General features: G+C 41.3%; 2 protein-coding genes across 3 annotated transcripts in view; both read right to left on the reverse strand.

Annotated features, from left to right (window-relative positions):
- Nucleotides 1-3337: 3337 nt before the first annotated feature.
- On the reverse strand, nt 3338-3902 carry LOC114113596 (glycine cleavage system H protein, mitochondrial). The gene has a single exon (XM_027965785.2). It carries the CDS (start codon nt 3896-3898, stop codon nt 3377-3379), a length of 522 nt encoding a protein of 173 aa, XP_027821586.1. The 5' UTR covers nt 3899-3902; the 3' UTR covers nt 3338-3376.
- Nucleotides 3903-5700: 1798 nt separating this feature from the next.
- EIF2AK3 (eukaryotic translation initiation factor 2 alpha kinase 3) overlaps nt 5701-27381 on the reverse strand; it is an 82148-nt gene continuing 60467 nt past the window's right edge. For both annotated transcript variants that reach the window (XM_004005901.6, XM_060413869.1), the window contains 6 exons: nt 25174-25323; nt 22670-23450; nt 19230-19397; nt 14569-14670; nt 9131-9193; nt 5701-6901 (listed from right to left, as the gene is read on the reverse strand). In XM_004005901.6, the coding sequence (XP_004005950.2) occupies nt 6701-6901; nt 9131-9193; nt 14569-14670; nt 19230-19397; nt 22670-23450; nt 25174-25323 (1465 nt within the window). In that variant the 3' untranslated portion in view covers nt 5701-6700. The remainder of the gene's footprint in view (nt 6902-9130; nt 9194-14568; nt 14671-19229; nt 19398-22669; nt 23451-25173; nt 25324-27381) is intronic.

A 27381-nucleotide genomic window follows, 5' to 3' on the forward strand; every position in this document is an offset into this window, starting at 1 on the left:
CAAGCAAGATCTTTTTTTTTTTTTTTTTCAGTTGCTGCATGTGGAATCTGCAGCTCTCTGACCAGGGATTGAACCTGGGCCTCCTGCACTGGGAGCTTGGAGTCCTAGTTACTGGACCACCAGGGAAATCCCTAAATAGCTAGCTCTCAGGATGGCTTTGAAGGTCAAACGGTCTGCAGCTGGAACTGAGTTGGCAGACTGGGAAGAAATCAACAGGATCCCTCGCTGGGGTGATGAGGAAAATAGTAACTGAAGCAGGCTAAGAGAGGAAGGGAAAAAAAAAAAAAGAGTTGAACTGGCTAGGAGCCAAGCAGAACAGGGAAGAAAGACAGAGATGGAGCCTCATTGAGCAGTGAGAATCTGGGAAGAGCACACAAAGATCTGTGACGTGTGCCCAGCTTACACACTGCTCAAATTCTAGGTAAGATGGAAACAATCATGCATTTGACCCCTGAAGGTTGTGTCTGGCGAGTTTGTGCCTGCCAGCTCTGCATGCCACATGCCTCCATCAGACACATCGTGATCCCAACACAACTGGCTTTGCCGTAGCCTTTGGTCTGCACAGCCTCCCTTTAGGGTAGAATGGTCTTTATGTCTCTGGCACAGAGTAGAAACTGAGCTACTGTGTTTGGATTATGAGTCCAGTGAATTTTGAAAAGGACTTGGTCCTGTCAAGTCTTTGGGAGAGGATGAGAAGATGCCTATTTAGAACAGGTTCAGTTCAGTTGCTCAGTTGTGTCCGACTCTTTGCAACCCCATGAACCCACAACACGGCAGGCCTCCCTGTCCATCACCAACTCCCGGAGTTTACCCAAACTCATGTCCGTTAGAACAGGTTAGGAATGTTTTCTTTCTATTGTTTTAAATTAATTTTTCTTGGAGTATAGTTGCTTGAAATGTGTTAGTTTCTGCTGTATAACAAAGTGAATCAGTTATGCATACATGTATATCCCCCTTTTGGGGTTTCTTTTCCACTTAGGTCACCACTGAGCACTGAAATAGAGTTCCTTGTCCTATATACAGTGTGTGCGTGTGTGTCTAACTCAGTTCAGTTCAGTTCAGTTGCTCAGTCGTGTCCGATGCTTTGCGACCCCATGAATCACAGCACGCCAGGCCTCCCTGTCCATCACCATCTCCCAGAGTTCACTCAGACTCAAGTCCATCGAGTCGGTGATGCCATCCAGCCATCTCATCCTCTGTCGTCCCCTTCTCCTGCCCCCAATCCCTCCCAGCATCAGTCTTTTCCAATGAGTCAACTCTTCTCATGAGGTGGCCAAAGTACTGGAGTTTCAGCTTTAGCATCATTCCTTCCAAAGAACACCCAGGGCTGATCTCCTTCAGAATGGACTGGTTGGATCTCCTTGCAGTCCAAGGGACTCTCAAGAGTCTTCTCCAACATCACAGTTCAAAAGCATCAATTCTTCGGCGCTCAGCTTTCTTCACAGTCCAACTCTCACATCCATACATGACTACTGGAAAAACCATAGCCTTGACTAAATGGACCTTTGTTGGCAAAGTAATGTCTCTGCTTTTCAATATGCTATCTAGGTTGGTCATAACCTTTCTTCCAAGGAGTAAAGCGTCTTTTAATTTCATAGCTGCAGTCACCATCTGCAGTGATTTTTAGAGCCCCAAAAAAGAAAGTCTGACACTGTTTCCACTGTTTCCCCATCTATTTCCCATTAAGTGATGGGACCAGATGCCATGATCTTCGTTTTTTGAATGTTGAGCTTTAGGCCAACTTTTTCACTCTCCTCTTTCACTTTCATCAAGAGGCTTTTTTAGCTCCTCTTCACTTTCTGCCATAAGGGTGGTGTCATCTGCATATCTGAGGTGATTGATATTTCTCCCAGCAATCTGGATTCCAGCTTGTGTTTCTTCCAGTCCAGCGTTTCTCATGATGTACTCTGCATAGAAGTTAAATAAGCAGGGTGACAATATACAGCCTTGATGTCCTCCTTTTCCTATTTGGAACCAGTCTGTTGTTCCCTGCCTAGTTCTAACTGTTGCTTCCTGACCTGCATATAGGTTTCTCAAGAGGCAGGTCAGGTGGTCTGGTATTCCCATCTCTTTCAGAATTTTCCACAGTTGATTGTGATCCACACAGCCAAAGGCTTTGGCATAGTCAATAAAGCAGAAATAGATGTTTTTCTGGAACTCTCTTGCTTTTTTGATGATCCAGCGGATGTTGGCAATTTGATCTCTGGTTCCTCTGCCTCTTCTAAAACCAGCTTGAACATCAGGAAGTTCACGGTTCACGTATTGCTGAAGCCTGGCTTGGAGAATTTTGAGCATTACTTTACTAGCGTGTGGGATGAGTGCAATTGTGCAGTAGTTTGAGCATTCTTTGGCATTGCCTTTCTTTGGGACTGGAATGAAAACTAACCTTTTCCAGTCCTGTGGCCACTGCTGAGTTTTCCAAATTTGCTGCCATATTGAGTGCAGCAGTTTCACGGCATCATCTTTCAGGATTTGAAACAGCTCAACTGGAATTCCATCACCTCGACTAGCTTTGTTCGTAGTGATGCTTTCTAAGGCCCACTTGACTTCACATTCCAGGATGTCTGGCTCTAGGTGAGTGATCATACCATCGTGATTATCTGGGTCTTGAAAATCTTTTTGTACAGTTCTTCTGTATATTCTTGCCACCTCTTCTTAGTATCTTTTGCTTCTGTTAGGTCCATACCATTTCTGTCCTTTATCGAGTCCATCTTTGCATGAAATGTTCCCTTGGTATCTCTAATTTTCTTGAAGAGATCTCTAGTCTTTCCCATTCTGTTCTTTTCCTCTACTTCTTTGCATTGATCACTGAGGAAGGCTTTCTTTTTTTTTTTTTCATGATTAAGAAGTTGAATATTTTATTATTAAATTGTTTACTCTTGTGCAAGGCTGTTACTTCACTGTATAAAAATAGCACCAGCAAACACAGTATATTGCAAAATTAAGATAGTAATATTCTTCACTGGACACTATACAACTAACAAACTTTTCTCCACTGGCAGTTATTTCTAGTGGGAAGATAATTTTGACCCAAATCCAAGGATAGCTGTAAGCAAGTTACAGTGTCATATAAGGTTTAAGATAACCATGTTATCCTTGAATTACATAATTTTTGTAATTAGTTTTACCAGAGATAATTTCAGGAATTCTGAATATTATAACTGGAGCCTAGGCTAAAATTCACAGGATGCTGTGGAAAAGATGCACCATGTTTATCTGAAGTTATTAGAAAGGTAAGCGGTATTTTCTTCAGGAAACATTGTTACAAGTAGTTTCTTTTGCTAAAAGTTGCTTTTTAAATATCTATCCACCACTAATTTAAGACAACTATGCTAGATTAAGTTGTTTCAAAGTAGTTTATTTAGGGGTTCCATTGTCACTCCTCAATAGATTTTATGTATTTCTCATATGCTTCTTCACTCATTAGTTCATCTAGTTCTGAAGGGTTACTGAATGTCATCTTGATCAGCCAACCATCTTCATAACACGACTTGTTGACAAGTCCTGGATTTTCTGCTAGAGCTTTATTAATTTCAGTTACTTCTCCTGATAGAGGAGAATAGAGTTCACTAGCAGCTTTCACACTTTCCAAAGCACCAAACTCCTCTTGTTTGTTCAACTTTGTCCCAACTTCAGGCAGACTACAGTAAACAACATCTCCCAAAGCTTCCTGTGCAAAATTGCTGATTCCCACTGTTCCAACACCATTTTCTGTTGTTACCCATTCGTGTTTTTCTGTGAATTTCCGCACCGACAGCAGAGCAGGGCCGGTGCGCAGCGCCCGGACGGCACCCGCTCGCAGTCCCCAGGGCCGCAGCGAGCAGGGCGCGCTGGGTGCCGAGATGGCGCGCAGGCTGCCGACCGCGGCCCGCACGCTCCGCACCGCGCGCAGCGCCATGTTCCTGAGGAAGGCTTTCTTATCTCTCCTTGCTATTCTTTGGAACTTTGCATTGATGCTTGTATCTTTCCTTTTCTCCTTTGCTTTTCACTTCTCTTCTTTTCACAGCTATTTGTAAGGCTCCCCAGATAGCCATTTTGCTTTTTTGCATTTCTTTTCCATGGGGATGGTCTTGATCCCTGTCTCCTGTACAATGTCACGAACCTCATTCCATAGTTCATCAGGCACTCTATCTATCAGATCTAGGCCCTTAAATCTATTTCTCACTTCCACTGTATAATCATCAGGGATTTAATTTAGGTCATACCTGAATGGTCTAGTGGTTTTCCCTACTTTCTTCAATTTCAGTCTGAATTTGGCAATAAGGAGTTCATGATCTGAGCCACAGTCAGCTCCTGGTCTTGTTTTTGCTGACTGTATAGAGCTTCTCCATCTTTGGCTGCAAAGAATAAATCAATCTGATTTCAGTGTTGACCATCTGGTGATGTCCATGTGTAGAGCCTTCTCTTGTGTTGTTGGAAGAGGGTGTTTGCTATGACCAGTGCATTTTCTTGGCAAAACTCTATTAGTCTTTGCCCTGCTTCATTCCATATTCCAAGGCCAAATTTGCCTGTTACTCCAGGTATTTCTTGACTTCCTACTTTTGAATTCCAGTCCCCTATAATGAAAAGGACATCTTTTTTTGGGTGTTAGTTCTAAAAGGTCTTGTAGGTCTTCATAAAACCGTTCAGCTTCAGCTTCTTCAGCGTTACTGGTTGGGGCATAGACTTGGATTACTGTGATATTGAATGGTTTGCCTTGGAAATGAACAGAGTTCATTCTGTCGTTTTTGAGATTGCATCCAAGTACTGCATTTTGGACTCTTTTGTTGACCATGATGGCTACTCCATTTCTTCTGAGGGAGTCCTGCCCACAGTAGTAGATATAATGGTCATCTGAGTTAAATTCACCCATTCCAGTCCATTTTAGTTCTCTGATTCCTAGAATATCGACGTTCACTCTTGTCATCTCTTGTTTGACAACTTTCAATTTGCCTCCATTCATGGAACTGACATTCCAGGTTCCTATGCAATATTGCTCTTGACAGCATCGGATCTTGCTTCTATCACCAGTCACATCCACAACTGGGTTATTGTTTTTGCTTTGGCTCCATCCTTTCATTCTTTCTGGAGTTATTTCTCCACTGATCTCCAGTAGCACATTGGGCAGCTACTGACCTGGGGAGTTCCTCTTTCAGTGTCCTATCATTTTGCCTTTTCATACTGTTCATGGGGTTCTCAAGGCAAGCATACTGAGGTGGTTTGCCACTGAGTGTCTAACTCAGTCATGTCTAATTCTGTGACCCCATGGACTGTAGCCCACCAGGCTCCTCTGTCCATGGAATTTTCCAGGCAAGAATATTGGAGCAAGTTGCCATTTCCTACTCCAGCGGATCTTCCCAACCCAGGATCTGAACTCTTGTCTCTTGTGACTGCAGCATTGTCAGGCAGATTCTTTAACACAGAGCTACCTGGGAAGCCCTGCGCTATGCAGTAGGTTCTCATTAATTATCTATTTTATACATAGTATCAACAGTGTATATGTGTCAAGTCCAATCTCCCATTTCACCCCTTGGCCCTTGACGTCCATATGTTTGTTCTCTACATTTGTGTCTCTATTTCTGCTTCGTAAATAAGATCATCTATGAGGAATAGGTTTTCTTGAGAGTAGGGTGATGACTCTTTTGAGACCTTTGATCCCATTTTAAAATCTGAAAAATTCCATTTTGGAGCTAGTTCCCTCAAATAAGAATCAACCATAAATCATTTCTAAAAGTTTTATTAAACCATTTAGACTTGAAAGAAGTCAGAATAGTTAACACACTTTTAAGTGCGTTCTGTACACCACCAACCCAAATGGATTGAGTTCAGAATTTTTATAAATAAAAAATAAACTTATTTACAGTGAAAAATAAAAAATGTTAGCAAGTTAGATGATTAAACTGTTATCTACAATCAGTTCTGAGACAGTATTAACCTACAGTATTACATTTAAGACATTTAAGATTTCATTAGATTTAAGAAGTCTGTAATTGAAGCAGTTAGTTGTAACATATGATTTGTTTCTTACTACGGCTTTTTTTCCTTCCCCGAGCCAGAATTTTTGACCAATTTACACAAAAAGCTTCATTTTTCTTTTATTGGAGGTAAAAGTACAAAAAACTCTTAAAAATCTTTCTCCCTAGAACTATCTGAGGAATAAAGCTATTTAATGCTACAAATACTCTAGAAAACTAGCTATATAATTTGTGCTACTTGTCCTCCAAAATAATGCAGCTTCCTAATTCACCCACCAGGGACAAAAATGGAGTCAGCTTTGTTTTGAAATCAGTTTTAAAACTTCCACTCTCTCTCTAGAAAGCGTCTTTCTAGAACAATATGGTTACCACCATGTAGGGACTTTCATTTTTCTGTACTATAAAAATATTTCCATTTTATAATTCTCTCTGTACATTTTAGGGACTGGTTCTACCTCCCTAGGCAAAACGTGAGGACAGGATGCTTGGCCAGCCAGTTTCAACAGACCAACGAGGGAAAGGACCGCACATGACAGGACCTCCCCTCAACTGGAGCGAAAATAAAAAGTTGGCTCAAATGAGGTGTGCGCTCCAAAATCCAGTTTAAAATCTGATTTAGAAAAGGCAGCCTATAATGCAATCAAGTGGAGAACCATATTTTCAAGTTTGCGATTTTGGAAAAGCAACATTCCTTTGAAGCAGGCTATTCTGTTGTCACCTGTTAGGGGTGCGAGCGGAACTTAAGGCTAATTGCTGGGCAAAGGGCTGTGGGGGCTGCTGGAGTGCCTTGAATGTTTCACTCCGGGTGAGCTCATGGAGCGAGACCTCTGTCTGAGGACCGTCTTTCCTGGAAACTCCAAGTCCTCGAAGATCGCGTTTTCAATGATGCTCGCAGCTTCTGGCCGTTCAGTAGCGGATGGGGACAGCATGTCTTGCACCATGGCATACTGAAAGATAAAAACTGTTTTGTGATCAAGGGGCCACTAAACCACTGCCTAAATCAGGAGTCTGCCAAATATTATGTTTCTGTAACTATGTTAAGTTGGTGAGCCAGTTTCTCTTTTTTTCTAAATTAACTTTTATTGGAGTATAGTTGCTCTACAATGTTGTGTTAGTTGTGTTGAATGTTGTACAACCTGGGTTTCTGGCATTGCAGGTAGATTCTTTACCATCTGAGCCACTTGATTCTATAGGGAATCAGTTATAGGTACACATATATCCCCCTTTTGTTTGGATTTCCTTCCCATTTAGCTCACCACCGAGCACTGAGTAGAGTTCCCTTTGCTATACAGAAGGTTCTCAATGGTTATCTATTTTATACATAGCATCAGCAGGCTATGTATGTCAAGCCCAATCTCCCAATTCATCCCACCCCATCCCACCCACCTCACCTCACCCTCCCTTGTCCATGTTTGTTCTCTACGTCTGTGTGTGAGCAACTTCTCAACTCTGCCGCTGAAATACAAAAGCAGCCACAGACCGTACGGAAACAGGTGGGCCTGCCTGTGTTCCCATGAAATTTCATTACCAAAACAGGTAGCAGGCTGGATTTGGCCTGTGGGTCATAGTGTGGCCAAGTCTTGCTCCAAATACACATGGACTATTTCAGGTTAATTGGTTGTTGCCTAATATAAAGGGCCCTAAATCACATCTCTGAAACACAGTCTGACCTTTAAAAAAGATTCATCTTACAACTGCATGTGAATGTACAATTACTTCAAGATTTCAATTAAAAAATAACCATACCAAATAGAGACACGGAGAAGGGGCACGTGGACACAGAGGGACAGGGAGGATGGGACAAGCTGGGAGAGGAGCGCTGATGTGCACCCACTACCGCGTAAAGGAGACAGCTAGTGGGAAGCTGCTTATAGCTCACGAGCGCTCAGCTCAGGGCTCTGTGATGACTTGATAGGTGGGATAAGGGGGCAAACAGAGGGAGATACAGGAGGGAGAGGATATATGTAAATGTATAGCTGATTCACTTCATTGTACAGCGGAGACTAACACAATACTGTAAAGCAATTATACCCCAATAAATAAAGAGAAAAATAAACCATGCCAGTGGTCAGGACCTAGCCCCTTTTCCTGATTTTTTTCGAACCACTTTAATATAACACATAGTCTTGTGAGTCCCCCAGGAATTGATTCACCACTTTGCAAAATACACAACAAACTAATTTTTAGTAAAATAAGCTTCACTTTAAGTTAGCATATCTCTATATTGTTATAAAGTTCATTTTTAATGCAACCCTTCAATATACTTAAAATACTGAAAGATCAATTAGACTTTTTCCAATTTGATAATTAGCCACAAATTTTAATTTACTTCAACTGAATTTACTAAGAAAATTTAAGATCCATCAATGTGTAAATTTTAAAGTGATGTGTTTGTGGACATAATATAAATAAACAAAAACTGCAAAGGGAAACTACAAAGGTTCATTACACACAGTTTTCACCATCAAGACCATTTAGCTTTCCCTTCCCACTATTCTGAATCATTTACTGTTTCTCTGAGGGGTATAATTCCAACACACAAAATCAGGGAAAATGAGGGATTTTTTTTTAAGAAGCTGTTTTTTAAGATCTGTCTCAAATTCACTAAGATAAAGAAATTAATGGCCTAATTATAACAGCAACATGATTCCTATGAGGGTGGGCTCTTTAGGTTCAGCCTTACTGAAAGGCACGAATATGCTCAATTGCTCAGTCATGTCACTCTTTGTGACCCCATGGACTACGTACAGCCTGCCAGGCTCCTCTGTCCATGGAGTTTTCCAGATAAGAATATTGGAGTGGTTGCCACGATCGAACCTGCGTCTCTTGCATCTTCTGCACTGGCAGGCAGGTTCTTCACCACTGAGCTACCTGGGAAGCCCTACTGAAAGGCAAGGTTGTTACAATCCCCGAATGGGCTGTCATGCAGCATGGAGCAGACTCCTAGCTGCCACAACAGGGACTGAACTCGCACCCCTGCAGTGGAAGGTCACACTCTTAACCAGGGAATTCCCCAGCCTTTGGTTTTACAAGTTGTATGTTGTTGGGATCAGGTCACTTTCCTCTGTAGACCTTAGGCCTCCTCATCTATAAAACTCAGAAACTGATAAGCTGACTGCTGACTTCATGTCCTAAGTAAGATTTTAAAGAAAATAAAAGATGAGAATTATACCAACCTCACGAGGGTATTTTTGAGTAAATAGTGGTGGAAATTTGAGATCTCTTACATCAGTTAGGATCTGAAAAGAAAGAAAAGTGTTACTTATCTTTAAATCCATTTTGATATGTGGATCTATTTAAACAGAGATATTTTTTTGATACTGTAAGAAAGGCTGAACATTAAGCAGATGGAAAATTTATCAATAGCTTTTCCTGACTTGATAATCTACACATCAGTGCTCCCTGGGCACAGATTTACCTGCCACCAAATCACCAAATAATTTACATATATTAGAACTGTACATGATCCTGACATCTGGATTTTAATTGAAAATGGACTGATCTGCATAAAAAATAATTCAATCATTCATGAACACACATTTGTGTTCTTAAGTGGGTAACTTTTTCTACTAGTCACTAATCACTTGTATTTGACATAAAAGGACATAGTGTTCTTTTTGAGTGAAGAAAACGAAGTCAATTGTGCTAAATTCTGAATATAAAAAATAAACTAGCTTTTTGGGAAATCTTCATACAAACAGGATAACAGTGTCTACTTTGTATGATTGCTTTGAGACTTAAATGAGGTAATTCAGGCAAACTATGTGGCACAGTGCCTTAAATTCCTTTAAAACATTTATTACTTATTTATTTTTGGTTGCTCTGGGTCTTCATTGCTACGCTTGGGCTCTCTCTCGCTGCAGCGACTGGGGGCTATTCTCTAGCTGTGGTGTGTGGGTTTCTCACCGTGGTGGCTTCTCTTGTTGCAGAACGCAGGCTCTAGGCACATGGGTTTCAGCAGCTGTGGCTCCCAGGCTCTAGAGCACAGGCTCAGCAGTTGTGGCTTGGGGGCTTAGCTGCCCCACAGCATATGGAATCTTCCTGGACCAGGGATTGAACCCGTGTCCCCTGCATTGGCAGGTGGATTCTTTACCACTGTGCCACCAGAGAAGTTCCTGATACTCCTTTTGTAATGAACCAGTTTTGAGAAATGAAATAAAGCAAGTATGTCTTTATATTTCTTGACAAATAAGCTAAAATGAACTTAAAAACATGAACTGGGTTGGCATTGTCACTTCCCACTAAAGGAAAACAGGAACTTCACTAGAAGAGTCTATGACACAGGCCACAGAAGGGAGCGCCTCACCTGCTAATAGACAGGTCATACCAGTGTGCAGATGGATGCTTGAGTCTTGAATCACAGAATTTTTAATCCCATAACATGTTTTTTTTTTTTTTTTTAACCTGCTGCCCTTTGAAAGACCTCATTAAGAAAATGAAATGGGAAGCCACTGGCTGGAATAAATTAGTCATAATACATATACTTGGCAAAGGACTGGAAAAGATGATCAAGGTCATGAGTCATCAGAGAAATGCAAACTGAAACCACAATCGGATTGTACTGCACTCCTATCAGAATACCCAAAAAACGTAAAGACTAAAACCTAAATGTTGATAAGGATGCCAAGGACCTAGGACTCGCCTACACTGTGGGTGAGAATATAAAATGGCACTTTCTTATACAGTTAAACCACTTACACACAATTTGCCAATGCTACCTCCTAATTCCCCAAGACTAATGAAAAACAGATGTATGTCTACAAAGAGACCAGTTTACAAATGTTCACAGCAACGTCCACTTTATTCACAGGTGTTTCCAACAGGTAAATGGACACAGGAACTACGCATAGATACCATGGAATTAACTTAATAAAAAGGAGAAACTGCTGACACACTGAGTAATGAATGAAACTTAAAACCTTTAAGGTGAGTCAAAGAAGGCAGACAAAAAAATGTATATACATGTATGATTCCATTCATATGAAACTTTCTAAGACAAAATAGATTAGTGGTTGCTTGGAATCAGGATGGGATGAAAGAACAAAAGGCAGCTTTTGGGGATGACAGAAATATTCTGTATTTTGAATGTAGTGGTCGTTACATGAAGCTTTAAAAGTATCACAATCGCATAAAAATGGACAAAGTGGGTACACTGTACTGTATGTAAATTATACCTCAATAAAATTAGTTTTTTGAAAAACATCTTGGTCAAATCACTGAATAGTCTCTTTTACATTCACTAATAGAATCTCAGAGGGGTTCTGGCTAAACAAAGCAGGTTTTCTGGAATTCCCTGATGGTCCAGTGGCTAGGACTCTGCACTCCCACTACCGGGGGCCTGGGTTCAATCCCTCGTCTGGGAACTAGATCCCACATGCCACAACAAAAGATCAGAGATCCTCTGTGCTACAACTAAGATCCAGCGCAACCAAATAAATTAAAAAAAAAAAAAAAGAGTAAACACTGCAGATTTTTTTTCTAACTACATTTAAAAGTAAACATTTTCACTAAAACAACTGCAAAGAAAGGAAAAACATTTTAAATGTTTAAAATGAGTGCAATGGAAGAAAAGATCACATCTTTAGAAAGAGCGAGAAAGTAGATGGAAACAGAGTGTAAGTACTTTAGCACAACAGAGAAAGATAAACCAGGGTGCCCATGAGGGATAAGGCCAACAGATGGGGAATTGCTGTGTGGAGCCTGCAGGAGGTGGGGGTGAGGGATGAAGATGGCTGTAGGAGAGCTATCAGAAGTTCTGTATATGGAGTGATATTATATACCCCCAATAGGACACAGAGGGCTTCCCCGATGGCTCAAACAGTAAAGAATCTGCCTGTAATGCGGGAGACCCAGAGTCAATCCCTGAGTCAGGAAGATCCTCTGGAGAAGAGAATGGCAACCCACTCCAGTATTCTTCCCTGGAGAATCCCATGGACAGAGAAGCCTGGCAGGCTACAGTCCATGGGATCGCAAAGAGTCAGACAGGACTGAGCAACTAACGCTTTCACTTTTCACAGGACACAGAGGTTTGCTCTTCAAAGAAACTGAACCAAGGCATTCCAAACATAGGGCCAATACAGAGGCATGAGGATGAGTCGGGGGTGGGCATGAAGAACAGAACAAGTGAAGATCTGCAACAGTAAGACACTCTCCATCCCCCATCCATCCCAATTCTTTCTCAGGCAGGAGAATGAAGCTTCTTCTCTGGAGAGAATGAGGAAAGTCCAAGAGATGCTAACATGTGAGTGCTCTCCCCCACCGCCACCCCAAAGAAAGAACTGGATCATAACACTTAACAGTCGTGTCCATTTCAGGTTGTTTTTTTTTCGGTTGCATGGCTTGCAGGATCTTAGTTCCCTGTCCAGGGATAGAATAGGGGTCCACAGCAGTTGAAAGCTCTGAGTCCTAACCACTGGACTGCCAGGGAATTCCTTTTTTATTTTTTAATGTCCACTTCTAGTTACCATTTTAGAGCACCACTCTTAAATATGAACAGACAGGATTGTCAACACGTGAAACACACACACAAATCATTACAAAACTCAGAGATATTAGTAGGGAGAAAGTAAGTGTGACTATAAAGGGGTAGCAAGAGGGATGGAACAATCTAGCCTGCAGTGTTGGTTACAGAAACCTATATATGAGATAAAATACCATGGAGCTATATATAATACAAAGTACCAGTGTCAAATTTATGTTGTACTATAATTATGTAAGATGTAACACTTGGGAGAAATTGGATGGAGGGTATCTCTTTGTGTTATCTTTGCAACTTTCTGTGCTCTACAATATTTCAAATAGAAAGCTAAAAAAAAACACGAAAGGAAAGAGACAGTATGGAGGAAGAAATACATACATACATATAATTGAGATTCTCAGCAATATGAAGAGACTGAATTCATGTAAAAAGAGTGCAAATACTACAAAAAAGGAACAATCTTAGACGATAAAAACTGAATTGTCAAAGGAATTAGGAAAGTTAGAAGAACAAGTTAAGGAACTTCTGCAAAAAATAGTACAAAAAGACAATGATAGAAAATAGGAGGGAAAAATATTAGACATTTTTAGGAATAAGTCAGGAGTCCCAGGAAAAAACAAAAAAATCGAAGAATGTATCCAAAAAAAAAAAAAAAGAGAAACTTACTAGACTAAAGGATGAGTCCCTTCTAACTGAAAGAATCTACCAAGTGCTAAGTATAGCAAGTGAGCAGGGGAGTGGGGGTGGGGGAGTGAGCGGGGTTGGTGCGGTTGGTGGAGAGATCCGGAAGGATCTGAGAGGACTAAATTTCATAACGGCACTGATAAAAACTAAATCCCTAAAGCCCTCAGAAAGGAAGATATAACAGGTCCAAAATACCCCATATTAGAAAAAATGATGCATCAGAATGGTATCTGCTTTTCAACAGCACTATTGGAAGCTATAAGAGAATGGGGCAATGCCCTCAAGGTTCTGAAGGAAAGTTATTTTCAATCTAGAACTAGAACCTAGTCAATTCATCAATTATGTATGAAGATGGGGGAAAAAAATACATTTTCAGATACCCGAGGACTATAATTTTCCCTCTCATACATTCTTTCTGAGAAATTTACGGCAGAATGTACTCCAGCAAAATAAGAGAGTAATAGTAATAAGACAGTAAACAAAACAAAACATGAAATCTAGGAAACAAGGGATCCAAGCCAGGATCCAAGCTGATTAACATCTGGGTTGCTCCTACCTTCTAGTCATTATGAAAATGCTACTATGAACATTTGCGTACAGGTTTTTGTGTGGACCTATGTTTTTATTTCTCTTGGAGAAACAGGAGTAGAACCCAGGAGAAGAACACGGTCATTCCATGTTCACCTTTTTGAGGAAGTGTCACACTGTCTTACACAGTGGAATGTACCACTGTACACCCCTACCAGCAATGCATCAGAGCACTGATATCTCCATATCCTCGCCGACACTTATTTTCTGCTTTTATTTTATTCTATTATAGCTATTCTGGATGATGGGAAGTGGTATTTCACCATGATTTTAATTCACATTTCCCTGATGAATAGTGATGCTGTACTTATTGGCCATCCGTAATCTTCAGAGAAATATCTATTCAAGTCCTTTGCCCATTTTTTAACAGCGTTGTTTGTTTTTTGTTGTTGAACTGTATTCATCCTTTATATATTCTAGACACTACTTTTAAGACTTTCAGTACTATACTCCTTAAAGGCAAGAGTCATCATGGTTTACTTTGAGAGGGGAAAGAAAACAACTATGCTTAGTTTTTCAGCTTTTAAGCATAGGACTGTGTGGTCATTTGTTCTCTGGAAAATTCTCTGACCACCACCACCGCTCCACCCTGTGGTTCCCCTAGCTTTGCCCTTATGACAAATTTGAGTGCAAAATATGGTTAAGTTATGATCAATTTAAGCAACAGCAAGAAAACAGACAATTCATCTCAACAATTTTTGAAGACTGAATGGAAGCAAAGAGTCTACAAATTCTTTCTCTTCTACTTGCAGTCAACCAAGTTGCTGGTATTAAGAATAACTTATTTTTTCTCTTACAACTCATTTTTTTGTCAGTTGAAGAGTATTTTCTTCTGCCGTTTTGGAGAGGAGGGGAAGAACTTACCCTGACCCTTTCCATCTGAGTGCCGAACGGGTATAGTAATTCAAACAGAATGAGGCCCAAAGAAAAGATGTCCACTTTATGAGAATAGCTGTTGCCATGAATCTGAAATCCCAAATAAAGAAGATTAGAAGAACAGTCACAGAGACAGTATCGTAGATGACCATACAGCATGAGGGAACCCCAACACTGACTTAGTCCCTACTTGGTTTAAATGTAATCCTGCAGGTAAAAATGTTAGCAAAGAGTTAATCATCTCTGAAGCCTCTTTTCTTCAAGTCACCCACGGTTTAAATGTAATCCTGCAGGTAAAAATGTTAGCAAAGAGTTAATCATCTCTGAAGCCTCTTTTCTTCAAGTCACCCACGGTTTAAATGTAATCCTGCAGGTAAAAATGTTAGCAAAGAGTTAATCATCTCTGAAGCCTCTTTTCTTCAAGTCACCCACACCAAGTGTAATTAAACTACTCAGCATCACAGAAGGAAGCCCAGGTATAGCACTGAGATATGCATCAGTGAAATAGGCCCAGCGGAAGCCAGGAGCCAGGAAAAGCTGCCCCCATGCCCCTGAGGTGAAGTTTTTCAAAGCCGGCACTATCTAAAGCAAATCTCTCATTTCTGACTATCTTAGTCCTCACCTATTTTTATGAGAAAATCTTCCAAACCACTCATCAACTGTGGTTAGCCCTCATTACAGCACTTAATTATGGACTTCTCTGCATTCTCGGTTGTATTTTTCATGTGTGTTATTTCTTACTTTTCACAACTAGATTATAAAGACCTGGAGGGAAGGGAGCTGTTTCTTTTGTATTCCTACCATCCAGAACAAGGCTAAGTAGAGAGAAGGCCTTCAACAAAAACTTATTTGCTAACAGGAACAAACGAATTACAACCCAACAGACTCTTAAAAAGGTCTCATTCAAATTAAAAGTGACCTCCTAGGACTCATAAGAAGCCTTTCATTTGGGAAAATGAAGCTAGGCACATAACTTGACACTTGGCAAAGGCCAAGAAGGCTGCAACTTTGAGAATACTCACATCAATATTTCTTTTTATTTATTTAATTTTTAAATTTTTTGTCTACAGCATGAGGCATGCAGAATCGTAGTTCCCCAACCAGGGATCAAACAACTGAAAGTGAAAGGATGGAGTCTTAACCGCTGGACCACTAGCCATTGCCCTAAGATTTATTTTCACTCTTATTTACCTAAAAATGCTTGTTTTCTTTTACACAAATGACTTTTGTCCAGAAACATGATTTGCAGGTCATAGCTATTTTTCATCAAAACTGTACTTATTGGTTTATTGTCTTCTAGGGTTGAGTGTTACAGAAAACAAGCTCTTTAAGCTGTAACCTGTTTTTACCCCTACCTAAATACTTTAATACTATTTTTCCTTTATCTTGAAATTCAAGATGTCTAAGTATAGGACTATATTAAAAAAGACCAATTAAATTAAAAAATGAAAATGTTAAGCATGAAAAAGAATACACTTGAATAATGCAAACAACTCAGGCAGTCTAGAAGGATACTGTACAACAGGAAAATAAAGGCCGATTCCTATGACTCATCTCTGATAAAACCTTCCAAAGATAATCTAATCCACTGGTTCTTAAAGTGTGATCTATGGATCCCTGGGGATCCCAACATCCTTTCAGGAAGTCTACAAAGTCAAGACTATTTTCCTAACAATTCTAAGATGATTTGTCTTTTCACTATGTTGACATTTGCTCTGCTGAATCTTAGCATGAATTAAGGCAGTGGCACCAACCATAATAGTAGTAATTATGTTCTTCAGTTGACATACTGGGGGAGTATGGTGGGAGAAAAAAGAGAGCAAGAAAGAGAAAAGGAGAAAGCAAGAGAGAGAGTGAGAGAGAGAAAGAAAGAAAGAAAAAGAGAAACAGAAAAAAGAGAAATTGAAAGTAAGAGATACAAAGAGAGAAAGAGAAAGAAAGAGAGAAAAGGAGAAAGAGAAAGCAAGAGAGAGAAAGAGAAAGGAGAAAAGGAGAAAGGAAGAGAGAAAGAGAAAGAAAAGGAGAAAGAGAAAGCAAGAGAGAGAGAGAAAGGAAGAGAGAAAGAGAAAGAGAAAAAAGGAGAAAGAGAAAGCAAGAGAGAAAGAGAAAGGAAGAGAGAAAGAGAAAGAGAAAAGGAGAAAGAGAAAGCGAGAAAGAAAGCAACAGCAAGAGAAAGAAAAAGAGGGAAAGAAAGAGAAAGCAAGAAAGAAAAGAGAAAAATAGAAAGTGGAAGTAAGAGAGAGGACAGTTTCACTTAAAATATCCTTGCTGAAGCAGTAAAACTGATTAATTTTATTACGTCTTGCCCCTTAGGCACGCATCTTTTTACTATTCTGTGTGACACAATGAGCAGTGTTCATAAAGCAGTTCTGCTCCACGCTAAAGTAAAATGCTGTCTCAAGAGAAAGCATTGATGTAATTGTTTGAGTTCCTATATGAACTTCTCATTGAGCTCTTCTCATCGAGCACCACTTTGACTTGAAAGAAAAACTGGTAGACCAACTGTGGTTATTCAGACTTGGATACCTGCCAGTATTTTCTTAAAGATGAATGAAGTGAGAATGGCACTTCAGGGAAAACTGACAGTTGTTGCCAAAGATAAAAGTTGAACTTTGAAGTGAACTTCAGAATTTTGGAAAATGTGTGTCCATCACTGGGAACCTGACAGCTTTCCTAATACTTAAAAGCCCTTTCTGGTGAGCTTGGTTGGTGATATTAAGATATTGATGATTTTTTAAAACATTATATGAGATTGGGAGGACTAGAAGAAGGGGGTGACAGAGGATGAGATGGTTGGATGGCATCACCGACTCAATGGACATGAATTTGAGCAAACTCTGAGGAATGATAAAGGACAGGGAAGCCTGGTGGCTGCAGTCCATGGCATTGCAGAGTTGGACACGACCTAGCGACTAAACAACAACAACAATAATGAATTGTGACAATTTTTGGAAGACACATGACGTAGAGACCCAACAGTTTCCAAATGACCAACGCACAACTTTAAAAACTCATGTGTGGGAAAAGAGGTCCATTCAAAGTGTGAAATGGGTGTTACAGCAACAGAATACAGAATGTCCACTGCTATGGTCTTAGATTCCACAGGGCAAATGATTCTTCAGAAACTTCAGAAACTTTTGCTTATTGAGTTTTGGTGATGCCCACATCTACCTGAAAATGATATTAAAATGATCCTCCCTTCCCCACTGCGTATCTGTTTGAGGTCAGATTTGCTTAATATACTTGAACCAAAATAACATAGTTCAAAGGATTAAATGCAAAAGCAGATATGAAATCTAACCCTTTTAAGTCAGATAGTAAAGAGCTTTAAAAAAATGGAAATAAATACCACTATTCTCACTAGTTTTCTTTGAGAAAATATTTATTTTTCAGAAAGTAGATTTGATAAATTTAAGACAGTTATTTTTAATTGAATTACTAAAATTTTATAAATTTCTGCTTTCATCCATAATGTGGCAAATATTGATAGACATAATCTCACAAGAAAAATTATTAAGCTCTCAATCATATTTAAGTATAAACAGGCACTGGCCAAAAAGCCTGAGAACCACTCATCTAAGCTTCTATAAGCTTGCGAATATCATCAGCATTGGGGATGCTACACTGAATCTCCCAGGATGCCCTGCTCCCCCCACTTCTGGGTTCCCGTTCCGTTTACAGAGTTTTTCCCACAAGGCAACACAGCTCAGCCTGTCTGCCGCTGTTTCCTGCCGTGCCTGTGGATGAACACAGAGGGCAGTTCGCTAAACTACCTTCAACTGTCTCTGAAAACAGTTCCAACCTAGTTCACATAAGGGGAAATGAGAGTTAGGTTTGGGAGGAGGACATTCAAAGTCTCCTCTAAATTTCTGGGACGTCCCTGGTGGTCCAGTGGTAAAGAGTCTGCCTGCCAATATAACAGACACAGGTTCGATCCCTGGTCTGGGAGGATTCCACCTGCCACAGAGCAACTAAGCCCGTGGCCACAACTATTAAGCCAGCGATCTAGAGCCTGGGAACTGCACCTACAGAGCCCATGGGCTGCAACCACTGAAGCCTGCTGCCTAGAGCCTGTGCTCCGCAATAAGAGAAGCCACCACAATGAGAAGCCTGAGCACCACAACAAAGAGCAGCCCCTGCCTGCCACAGCTAGAGAAAAGCCTGCACAGCAATGAAGACCCAGCAGGGCCAAAAATAAACAGTAAATTTCTGGCTGTTGTCAGGTTCTGGTTCAGAGGGCAAGCACATTTCATGCATTGTGAATATATTTCTTTATCCACCTCCAATCCAGCTTGCAGGAATTGCACCCTAGCTGTGTTGCCCATGGAACACTACTGTCAGTTTTCATCATTTTCAGATTTTTATTTTATTGGGTATTTTAAATGCAGCACAGATGGAGATTCACGGGGGCACATCTAGCTTGCTGCCATCCTAATTAATAAGTTATTTAGGGACTTCCCTGGTGGTCCAGTGGTTAAGACTCTATGCTTCCAAAGCAGGCAGCATAGGTTCGATCTATCGTCAGGGAACTAAGATCTTGCATGCCAGACTTCACAGCCAAAAGAAAAAAAAAAAAGGACAGAGCATACCTAAAAAAACTATTTTAACAAAAATCTATTTATTCCTCAGAAGGAAAAGAAACAGTTCACCTGTTCTGGGCTCATATACAGCTTGGTCCCCACTTGTCCCGTGTGTCTGGCGTAACCTGGCATTGGGGTCAGAACCATCTGATCTTCCTCATCTTGGTCCATTGCCGTCACCAATCCAAAATCTCCAACCTTGACCACATCATCCATTGTAAAGAATATGTTGGAAGGCTGAAAATAAAAAAGCATATAAAAGCACAGTGGGTGTGTATGGAGGACAGACAGGGAAGAGAACTATTTAAATGACTACAGAAAATAAATACAGGACACTTGATATTCTCAAGCATCTTTCCCTTTACAATGGACTAATATGAAAATGAAAACAATCCTTCAATTCTAGACAAGTACTGTGAATAAAGAAAAGGTAAGGGGAGCAAGTATTCATTGAACATCTGTTTAAATAAATCCTTAGAGATTCACATTCCCTAGTGTCTAGGGTGCTTAATCCTCAATCCCCTTGTTCTTTTTTAACTTCTTATTTTGTATTGGGGGTACAGCCAATTAACAATGTTATGCCAGTTTCAGGTGAACAGCAAAGGGACTCAGCCACACACACACGTATCCATCCACCCTCAAACTCCTTTTCCCACCCAGGCAGCCACATAACACTAAATCTCATCATTCTATACACTCTCTTGGCAAGCTTCTCTATATTTCTGACCTAAAGGATGATTATAATACTAACAAACACATACAGAGCACTTGCAATAGGCCAGAAGATGATCTAAGTGGTTTATTACCGTTTATTATTATTAACGCATGCAACTCATAACCCTTTTAGTCCTATTGGTCCCTCCTTTCACAGGTATGAAAACTGAGGCCCAGAAAAGCTAAGTAAATCACCCAAGGTCACCCAGTTAGTAAGGAGTGGAGCAGGTTCAAACCCAGGCAGTCTGGCTCCGTGAGAAAAGGGTATCTGCTCCACTGCCACATGTCCAACTCTTGCCCTGTAGTAGGAAATCACTACTACATGGTGAATGAATGAGACAGACTGATCTTTGGGCTTGTTATAAAAGGGAAATGTAGGCTGTCAAGGAGAATGACAGCTCTTAAGAACAATCTATATATATATATATAAAAAATTTTTTTTTCCTGGCTGTGCGGCTTGAGGAATCTTGGTTCCCTGACCAGGGATTGAACCTGGGCCCCACATGCAGAGTCCTAACCATTGGACTGCCAGGGAATTCTTTTAACTACAATCTTACGTTGTCTCTTCTAATATAGGCTTCCATATACCTTGTCCCGAATTCTAAACTTTGTCCCGAATTCTAAACTCTTATATGCAACTGTTCATTGGATACACCTAACCATGGGCTCCTCAAATTCAAAATCTTGCACAAGAAATATATCATCTTGGGACTTCCCCAGCAGCCCGGAAGTTAAGACTTCGCCTTCCAATGCAGAGAATCGGGTTGGATTCCTGGTCTTGGGGAGCTAAGATCCCACATGCCTCTTGGCCAAAAAACCAAAACATAAATAATAGTGTAACAAATTCAATAAAAACTTTAAAAATGGTCCACAGCAAAAAAATATATATATATACATATATATATGCATATATAATATTATCATCTTTCCCTACAGCTTACTCTAACCTCAGATAACATGACGACCATTCATAGGCCTTTGAAAGAAGGAGGGGGGAAAGCCATTTAGCTCATAAAATTTACTTTCATTGGGCTTCAAATGGGACTTTCCAGGTAGTACTAGTGGTAAAGAATCTGCCTGCCAATGCAGGAGATGCTGGAGACGCAGGTTCAATCCTTGGGTCAGAAAGATCCCCTGGAGAAGGAAATAGCAACCCACTCCAGTATTCTTGCCTGGAGAATCCCATGGACAGAGAAGCCAGGTGGGCTACAGTCCATAGGGTCAAGAAGAGATGGACAGGACTGAGTGACTTAGCACACAATACCCTACTCTTCCTCAAATAACCTTGTACAAGAGATAGGATTAGACTGTGCTGCCTTCAGTTTCCTCATTCTTCCCCTCTCTGGGCTCTGGCGTCAGCTTCTATGCACCCAACACTAACAGACTTTGGTTCCTTTTCGGTTCTCCAGCATCCATCCATCTCTCTATGCTTCCACCGGAAGCATCTGGAAGTGACTTTAGGAATTTCCTTCTGGGCAGCAAGTTCATGGTTCATGTGGGATGTTATCTGGAGGTGGTATCTAGAGCTTGCATCCACCAATAAGCAAAATCCCAGCTCCTGGCCAGAAGACTGGTTTGGGGATGGGTATGTGTCCAGTATTTCGGTCACCTGATGGGAATAGCCGACTCATTGGAAAAGTCCCTGATGCTGGGAAAGATTAAGGGCAGAAGGAGAAGAGGGCATCAGAGGATGAGATGATTGGTCGGCATGCAATGGACATGAACTTGTGCAAACTCTGGGAGATGGTAAGGGACATGAGGCCTGGTGTGCTGCAGTTCATGGGGTCACAAAGAGTTGAACACAACCAGCAACTGAACAACAACAGTGTGTCCTTGGCTTATCAATTACAAGAAAATCCAGGACTTCTTGATCAACAGCGGCAGAAAGAAATACTCTTCTCCCCAGCACCTCTAAAACATGAAGCCCTGAGAACTGCTGGCAGTTATGCTGCGACTGACATGTGACAAACACGTGACCAAAATATCAAAAGGTTAGAGGGCCTAGAAGGCTTAACATTAGGCTCAATGACAGGTCAGAATGAACACAGTGAAGAACTTTTCAACTGGGAATATATATATAACTGAGTACTTTGCTGTTCACCTGAAACTAACACAACATTGTGTTACTTCAATGAAAACAAATAAGTACTGGAGAAAGAAACGGCAACCCATTCCAGTATTCTTGCTTGGGAAATTCCACAGACAGAGGAGCCTGGCTGGCTGCAGTCCACGCGGTGGTCAAGAGTCAGACGCGACTAAGCGACTGAACAATAACAACAAACTGAGGCTGAGATGTGCAGTCACTCAGCTCCTAGGGGCCTGCCCCAGATGGGTCTGACTCTGAAAAGTGGTTCAGAAAAGTCAAGTCAATCTTCTAAAGAGAAAAATAAATAAGTAAATAAATAAGTAAAGGACTTCCTTGGTGGGCCAGTGGTTAAGAATCCACCCACCAATGCAGGGGACACTGGTTTGATCCCACGTATTGGGGAGCAACTAAGCCCATCAGTTCAGTTCAATTCAGTTGCTCAGTCATGTCCAGCTCTTTGCGACCCCATGGACTGCAGCATGCCCATGCACCACGACTAATGAAGTCAAAGCACGCTAGAGGCTGTGCTTTGCAACAAGAGAAGCCACCGCACTGAAAGATCCCATGTGCTGCAACAAAGACCCAATACACTCAAATAAATAAATAGGTAAGATCAATTTTAAATTGATCAAAAATAAGTAAATGAAATAAATAAATAGAAAAATAGAACAGGTTGAAACCCTCGAGTGACAAACCACAGATAACAGACCTTGAGGTCCCTGTGCATGAGCCCTTTGCTGTGCAGAAACTCCACCGCCTCTGCAATCTGCAGAAAGATGTGCAAACATACGCTCCTTTCTCTCGCCTCAATGGTGCAGCGGCTGTTCAGCCAGTCTTTGAGGTTTTCCTTTCTGCACAGCTGCATCTGGATGTACAGATACACCTTGGGCGAACTGGGCTGGAGTTTCCCCACCGAGCTTTTAGTGAGGTCTAAACTTAAAGTGGTCGGTCTTGACGGAGAAACAGACACAGCAGGTTCGGAAGAAGATTTGCTACCGGCATGCCGGAGCGCAGTTAGTTTATTCCCACAATGGTTGCCCACAGGCGGTTGGTTCATTCTGGGCTCCTCTTTGCTGGACGCGTTATCACAGCCAGAATCTTCAAATACTATAGACGAGGAGGTTCGCTCCCTGGACCCTACATAAGGAGAAGCTTCCGAAGGACAAAGTTCAAAGGAGTGCCCTTCATCATTACCATCCATGGTACCATCCTCCCCATCGCAGTCTGTAAGGCAGCTGTCCTGGAGTTGGCATACTGCATCTGCTGACTTGCTCACATTTCCGTGGTCCATCCCGGAAAACTCCAGCGGAGAGAACTGGCTATCGGACGAACTGGTCTGGCCACAGGAAATCCCAACTGAAAAAGACCTGCTGCTGTGTGGCGAAGGAGCTATGATTTCAATACGTTCCTTTGAAGAGAAAGGATCCATTCTGCGTATTTTAACAGAAGGTACATCCATGGGACTAGGAGAGCTGAGCGGCCAGTCCGTGCTGAGTGGGAGAAGTAAAAGGCACAAGAGTGAACATGTGCAGATTAAACTGCATGAACTACATCCTCTGTCTGCTTGTTTATTAATTTTTTTTGAGTATCTTTTTTTAAAATCATTTTTTTTACTGAAGTACAATTGTTTTACAATGTTATGTTCTTCCCAAGTGGTGCTACTGGTAATGCAGGAGATGTAAGAGATGTGGGGTTGATCCCTGGGTCGGGAAGATCCCCTGGAGGAGGGCATGGCAGCCCACTCCAGTATTCTTGCCTGGAGAATCCCATGGAGGGAGGAGCCTGGCGGGCCACGGTTCATAGGGTTGCAGAGTCTGACACAACTGAAGCAACTCAGCATGCATGCTGTACGACACAAATCAGCTATAAGTATACATACATGCCCTCCTTCTTGAGCCTCCCTCCTACCCTCTATTGATTTATTTTTACTGAGGTATAGCTGACTTACAATGTTGTAACTACACCCTTTGCTTCCAAAGCTTCAACTATAATAAAGCCAGTCACCAAAGGAGGACACAGAAATTCAATGAAAACAAGCCACAGGAGACAAAGACCACGATCGGGCCATTCCTTACCTGGAAAGCTTGATTTCATACCAGAAACTGTTATCTGGGACTGTCATGCCCAGAGCAGCCAGGTTCCACGTAAAACACAAAGCACAAAGGAAGATCAAGGCCAGGAGCCCTCAGTACCTATGATTTGGAAGCCCCCATCCAAATCAGGCCTTGACATACAGAGCCACTTCTCCTGGTCCTTCTGTGGTTGGGCTATAGACAGTGGTCACTGTAGCTAACTAGGCACCTCATGTGGATCCAGAGCTGTGTTAGGTACTTTTAGGCAGAAATTCTATTCCAGCTCTTTAGTAAGTAGTCTACTTAGTAAGTAGGCTTCCTAGGTGGCTCGGTGGTAAAGAATCCGCCTGCCAATGCAGGAGACACAGGAGAGGTAGGTTTGATCCCTGGGTGGGGAAGATCCCTTGGAGGAGGAAATTCCACTCCAGTATTCTTCCCTGGAAAATTCCATGGATGTAGGAACCTGGTGGGCTACAGTCCATTGGGTCACAGAGTCAGACACAACTGAGTATGCACAGGCTCGCATACACGCATGTGCCCATGCTATTGTGTAAGTAGTCTAGTTTTACTCCAGCCCTTTAGTGAGTAACCTGTTTCCTTTTTCTTTTTATTTTGTAGTTTTTAAAATGACCTTCTCTCCTCGGGAATAGCATATTTAACATAAGAATTATCTACAGGTTGCCTAAGTTCATGTATTTTTAAATGCAAGTAGTTTAAAACTACTTCAGAAAGGAGTTGTAAAATTGCTAACCATCAACCCTAAGAAACTAAATGAAAATTGAAAATAAAAAATGGAGACAGAAGTCAGACAACGTCTCTCATTGAGAAAGGCTACTGTAAATCCCTCAGTGAATTATAAACCATAGAGCCCTATCTACCAATGAGTTTAGAAATTCACGTTCTGGACAAAAAAAGGAAAAAGAAGTTCATGTTCTAAAAACTAAACCAACTTACGTAACTAGAGAATATTCTAAAACATGATAACAGAATCAGTAATGTGCTATTCTTTTGTTTAAAAACAAACAAACAAACCCAAAAAAACCTCTAAAGTTATAGTAATAGAAAAGATATTGTATTCATGTAAGTCAAAGACTAACCTGAAAGAAACACTCATTTTTAAGTCTATGTCAAACCAAGTTACCTGTCATCTTTTAGCCAAATTTCATCCATTTTTTCTTGCCACTTCTCTGGTGGCGCTTCCAACCAAGCATTGAAATATCTCACAATTCCTGGGTGTTCAAGCTTGGCTAAGGCTTTCACTTCTCGCATTACCTTCTCCCGAGCCAATTCCCTGAAACAGAGAAACAAAGAAGACACTGAAGGTTGCTCTGAAGAAGCAATTATATCCAACATTGCAAAATGATAAGAAAAGAATTCTTGCTTGATTCTAAAAATCAGAAACAGAAAAATCAGCCTAGTAGCATAATTCTAAAAACCAACCAAGTGTTGTATTAAAAAGTATAGTATTTCTTTTCACTTCTAGAAATAAGTGCTACAAGTGTATACATCCATTCAAATAAAGAGTTCTTAACTGACGAAAAATGAATGACTACAGACCCTTAAAGGCAATTGCTTAATGCTCATTCCTTAATAGGGAGATGAAGAGGTGGAAGTGAAGTATTCAGAAAAGAAGGCTCAGCCTGGCAGCTCTGGAGGACAGAGAAGAAGCACCCCAACAAGGTATATACAAGAATCCAAAAGGCCTGTATGTGTATCCTTCTCTGTTTAAAGCCTCAGGCTTCTCTGTCGGCTCATACGGTAAGGAATCTGCCTGCAATGAAGGAGACCCAGCTTTGATTCCTGGGTCAGGAAGATACCCTGGAGAAGGGAATGGCAACCCACTCTTCTTGCCTGGAGAATTCCATGGACAGTGGAGCCTGGCGGGTTATAGTCCATGGGGTCGCAAAGAGTCGGACATGACTGTGTGACTAACACTTTCACTTTCACTGAATATCACAGGCAGTAATGTTTAGGCAGAAAACCATCTGAATTTGATCTGCTCTGTCAGACTTTATTTTGGGGGGCTCCAAAATCACTGCAGATGGTGACTGCAGCCATGAAATTAAAAGACGCTTATTCCTTGGAAGAAAAGTTATGACCAACCTAGATAGCATATTGAAAAGCAGAGACATCACTTTGCCAACAAAGGTCCGTCTAGTCAAGGCTATGGTTTTTCCTGTGGTCACGTATGGATGTGAGAGTTGGACTGTGAGGAAAGCTGAACGCCGAAGAATTAATGCTTTTGAACTGTGGTGTTGGAGAAGACTCTTGAGAGTCCCTTGGACTGCAAGGAGATCGAACCAGTCCATTCTAAAGGAGATCAGCCCTGGGTGTTCTTTGGAAGGAATGATGCTAAAGCTGAAACTCCAGTACTTTGTCCACCTCATGTGAAGAGGTGACTCAGTGGAAAAGACTCGGATGCTGGGAGGGATTGGGGGCAGGAGGAGAAGGGGACAACAGAGGATGAGATGGCTGGATGGCATCACCGACTCGATGGATGTGGGTCTGAGTGAACTCCAGGAGATGGCGATGGACAGGGAGACCTGGCGTGATGTGATTCATGGGGTCGCAAAGAGTTGGACACAACTGAGCAACTGAACTGAACTGAACTGACACCTTTTCTGATGGATCTAAGCTCACATTCAAGGGATTCCACCATTGCTTGAAACAACATAATATTAACGAAGATGTTATATTCTCTTCCCTCCCCAAGAGAGAGGCAGCTACTCCCACTTTTCTCGCTGGGCTTTATTACTGTTAATGGTCCTGCCCTGAAAATTCCAATAGATTTCTGAATTCTTCACATTCAGTGACCAAATCCTATCACCTCCTCCTTTTAATTCCTGACACTCATTTCTTCCTCACTTCATAGAGAATAGATGGGGAAACAATGGAAACAGTGACAGACTTTATTTTCTTGGGCTCCAAAATCACTGTAGTGGTGACTGAACTCATGAAATTAAAAGATGCCTGCTCCTTAGAAGAAAAGCTTTGGCAAACCTAGAAAGCATTTAAAAAGCAGAGACATCATTTTGCCTACAAAGGTCCATAAAGTCAAAGCTATAGCTTTACCAGTAGTCATATATGGATGTGAGATTTGGACCATAAAAAAGACTAAGTGTGGAAGAATTGATGCTTTTGAACTGTGGTGCTGGAGAAGACTCTTGAGAGTCTGTTGGACTGCAAGGAGATCAAACTAGTCAATCTGAAAAGAAATCAACCCTGAATATTCACCGGAAGGGCTGATGCTGAAGCCCTAATCCTTTGGCCACCTGATTTGAAGAGTCTACTCATTGGAAAAGACCCTGATGCTGGAAAAGACTGAAGGCAGGAGGAGAAGGGGGTGACA

This window comes from Ovis aries, chromosome 3, assembly GCF_016772045.2.
Source record: "Ovis aries strain OAR_USU_Benz2616 breed Rambouillet chromosome 3, ARS-UI_Ramb_v3.0, whole genome shotgun sequence".
Taxonomy (NCBI): Eukaryota; Metazoa; Chordata; class Mammalia; order Artiodactyla; family Bovidae; genus Ovis; species Ovis aries.